At 40.5% G+C, this 4,189-nt stretch overlaps 1 protein-coding gene across 1 annotated transcript in view; it reads right to left on the bottom strand.

The window, feature by feature from the left end:
- LOC118341490 (galectin-9-like) overlaps positions 1-3,590 on the bottom strand; it is a 12,225-nt gene extending 8,635 nt beyond the window's left edge. Inside the window, exons 1-2 of the mRNA XM_035679752.1 lie at positions 3,434-3,590; positions 1,764-1,852 (exon numbers count right to left, since the gene is read on the bottom strand). Coding sequence (XP_035535645.1) covers positions 1,764-1,852; positions 3,434-3,469 — 125 coding nt within the window. The 5' untranslated portion in view covers positions 3,470-3,590. The remainder of the gene's footprint in view (positions 1-1,763; positions 1,853-3,433) is intronic.
- Positions 3,591-4,189: the final 599 nt, after the last annotated feature.

The raw sequence follows: 4,189 nt of genomic DNA, 5'->3' as shown, positions 1-4,189 counted from the left end.
CTCATGAGAACTTGGCGGACACAGTCCCACGCATGGGCAGCAGTTTACCCTTTCAAATGGATGCTTGCCTGGTGGGTGTGTCAAATGAGTGGCGTCTTGATAGGCGCCCCTTACCAACTTTTCAAAAAACGCAGCCGCTGGTGTCCTGTTGGTAGTACCGATGCAATGGGAATTTTGAGACTCGCAATGATAGTATGCAACGTCTAGGGGCGTACAAAGCGAAGAAGCCTGTTGGGACCGCATAAGCTATAAACACAAACAAGGATCGGGCGTATTTTCATCTTTCATTTTCGGGCAGCCTGTGGTTTGGATTTTCGATTTTGCAGCGTTTAGAAATTTTCGCGCTTTCTGCTTCCTAGGGGAATGTTATCCACGATCTGCCTTGCAGAAAGCTGGTGGACGAGTGACACTTGATACAAAACTGTTGGCTGATTAAACAATTAAAAATGGTTGTGACGGTTGTGACGTTGAAGGGTGTGTGTCCGTGGCGTTCCGTCAAAGTTGGCGATTTTGAATCTGAATGCTCAGAACGTGTGGATTGCCAGGTTCTTTCCGGGCTTCAATTTTAACTAAGTCCTCCTACAGATTTGATCATATTGACTTTATATTCGATCACTGCAATCTAGACACGTTGGTGATCAAAAGTTAATCAAATATTTACTGTGCGTCAAACTGTGTGTCCGTGGCGTGGCACTGAATTTCCACCTTTCGCACTGAAGAGTCTCTCTATGAAAGCGTAAGTCTTTTGCAAGGTGTCTGAAACGCGTGACGATGTAGAGCGGTCTCCCTCGGCTTCCGGCGATGAAGGCTTTGGCGTGGGTCGACGTGGCATGGCATGGCGTGGCTGCAGCGGGCAACCGCCGTGCAGGCCCCGACGTAGGTTGATTGGGAGGTCCCGTCCAATGCTGCTTCCAGCTTTAATTTAATATTATTATCACTACTTGGCATTTTGTTTATTGGGTTTTTTGTTTTGTTTTGTGTTTCCTCAGTACTCACATTTTTTTTACTGTTTTTAATAAATTTTTTTCAAAATGTGGCTTTTTTGGCATTTAATGGGATTTAACCCTGTGGCTTAAGGAGTTTAAGGTTTAAGGTTTGATTGGACAAATGGTTAATAAGTTAAAGCCAATTTCCCGCTAAGCCCCGCTCTTTGCAAAGACACTGGGATTAATGGCAGCCATATTTTTTGACATGGCATGTGTATGTGTCCTTCAGTGCTGTGTACAAAACAGTAGACTTCATTTAGCTGTTTTTCAGTTTATGCCAATTAGCATTAAAACAACCATCACAGAGGACTTTTATGGTCCAAGAGGATTTTATCTGTGGAGCACATGGAGCAGGGCTCGTGTGTCAAATTTCAAGTCAGCGTGAAGGGCATGACTTTTTCAAAATTGTGTTTTTGGGCCTTAATTCCACCCCTCCCTCCATGGACTGAACTGTTTTTCTTCCCATATTTCCCACTACTGACCCCCTCTCCACTATACCGCCACACTACTGCACACTTACCTGTACTATTTAAGCCCCCCACACCCTAACACATATTTATACTGTCCTACTGTATATATCTATAGTGTATTCACTTGCCTCTGTCTATACTGTACATATCTACCTATACTGTTTCTTGAGAAGCATTTGGACACTGTTACTGGGCCAGGTTTTGTGTTTGTAGCTCATGGAAGAATCTATACATGTGATTATTTTATCAAGTAAAACAAAATCAGTATAAAATAAGAAGAAAAAGCTGAAATGATGAGCAGTCTGACCTATCGGCTCCAGGAAGGACTCGTCCATTGATGCTGATGGACTTCCCCTCCTGCAAACCACCATGGATGGATCCAGTGAAGGGGATTCTCTAGAAAGGACAGCACTTAACATATTAATAACTGCTTTTAATTCCTTCTACTGATATACTTGGTATTGCTAATATACTAGCAATTGGGAACATGGTTCCTACTGCATGCAATATTTTTTTCCCAGGATGACAAAGTCATGAGCTTTCCTACTCTGCCTCTGATTGGCTTACCTTGACCGTAACCAATGTCACTCCTCAACATAACCAAACCAAATCAATGAAGGCAACAAGTACTAGACAATCAGAAGGAGAGCAGGGCGTATCATTACTTCACATTAGTTTTTTTGGTTTGGTTTTGTTGGTGAAAATTAAATTTGTGATGCCAAAAGGATCTACTACTACTACATTTTACTACTACTACACACTAACTGCTATTGCAATCCCAATATCTTTCAAAATAATCACAATATGGTAACAATATTGTGCTGCCCTAATTTTCACTTTCACTATATCCTGACAGTAGTACATGAAACTACATGAGATTATCTGTCTCATGTACTGCTGCCAGGATACAGTGAAAGTTTCAATAAATATGACAAAAAGTTAATTTTTATAAAAGTTACCAACTAAAACTTTAAGAGGTGTGCGAAAACTGTTAATATATATATATAATTGGTGAGGAAAACTAAATTAAATGATTTCCAAAATTTTAGATTTTAAAGAAGTAAACTTTGACTGCTGAACCATAGACAGAACCTGCACTCTCTGATAAACAGGCTCGTCCTATATTAGAAAGGTTCAAACAACCAAAGAGCTGATAGAACAATGGCCAGTGGCAGACAAAAGAAAACAGACAAGTTCCTATAGTATCAGGAAAACATGAGTTAACTCTGAACCACCCGCTTCCTCTGATTGGTTACAGAGGCAGCACATAAACAGCGTTTCCTACAGTGTGCGAGCTCCTGCACTAAAGCACATCAGAGAAGCCATTTTCCCTCACCTGTTTTTAATTCGGGTTATATTTATGGGTTAAAGGTTAATATCTATCAAAAACACTCAACCTCCTCAGAAATCATTCAAATGACTGACGTGTTCTCTGTGCGCGCTTCCGTGGCTGCGTACGTGCAGCGGTCACTTTGAGCGTGCACGGTGGTGATGAAGTCAGAAATCTACGAAATAGAAAAAAAACCCTCAAACATAAATAAAGACTTCCATGTTTATTTTATTTGATTGTCAACTTCAGCATGAAAACAAAACCGTTATTTTCCTATTTTACGCGCACAAGAAGCACAACTGAAAGCTCCTCTGAGCGGGAACCCTACGGACCCTACGGACCCCTGGGTTTCACTTTATCCATATTCTCACGATTTCCCACCCACCACCACCCTTTCCACCCTTTCCACATTCTCTTTTCTCAGGAGAGCATTTTACTTTCTGATAGATTCACAGCCAGGAAGCAGCAGCCACAGGAGGAAACCCAGATGAAATGATACATAAAGTGTCAGAATGTTAATTAATTACTTTCACTGCGCTTTTAATACAGCCAGACCTGAAGTAACGGGACCCGAAAACCCGCCCTCGCATGGCCTCTCGGGAAAATCAACACTTCTGATATAAAACAGCCGAGTTTGGGTCACTCACCGGGTTGTAGAAAGGGGACTGCTGGTTAAAAGCCATCGTCTCAGATAGTGCTGCAGGTTCTGTGAGCTGCGGGAACGATTCCGGACTCGAGGCGGTTGCAAAATGGAGACTTTATTCCTCAAATAGGTTTCGATTTCATTGTAGTGGGCGTGTTTGAATAACGCCTGCCTTAATATAGATTATAATACTGTGCTTAATGTAATACTTTCACTTCTGTCACCCATCACTCCTTTATGTACTAGTTTGTATGTTTACATAGTCTATGTCTGTATAAATAGAACTGGTATTCAGTATGTGTATTGTGAATTGAATTAATTGAATTATTAAAAAAGACAATAAAAACGACAAAAGAATCCTTTCATGTAGCCTAATAATCTTTTTACCAGAATGTTTAAATGATCCTAATAAAAAAGATGACCGAAACGTTTACAGGTAACTGACACAAGCTGCTACATGTAAAGAATGTGGTTTCTTTTCTACAGTCATTATTTTACTGAAGGACTGTGCTGTTCTGACCAGTGTTGGGCAGTAAAGCGGTATTAGTAATAATATTACAGTAATAATATTTATTTCCCCTGTAACTAGTAGTGTAACTAATTACTAATATATTCTGGTAATAATATTACAGTAACAGTTTACAGTTACAACCTTTTGTTGTCACCCCCTACTGATCTGAAACCCAACAAGCCAATCACATCCTTGGATTCATTGTTGTAATGGTGGAGGGAACTAGTTTGGAAGATAAAAACATTCAGC

Source organism: Morone saxatilis, unplaced genomic scaffold (assembly GCF_004916995.1).
Source record: "Morone saxatilis isolate NCDOM2014 unplaced genomic scaffold, NCSU_SB_2.0 Contig8, whole genome shotgun sequence".
In the NCBI taxonomy this organism is placed as follows: domain Eukaryota; kingdom Metazoa; phylum Chordata; class Actinopteri; family Moronidae; genus Morone; species Morone saxatilis.
Note: the sequence above shows the minus strand (reverse complement) of the source record. Positions and strands in the feature narration are given on the sequence as shown.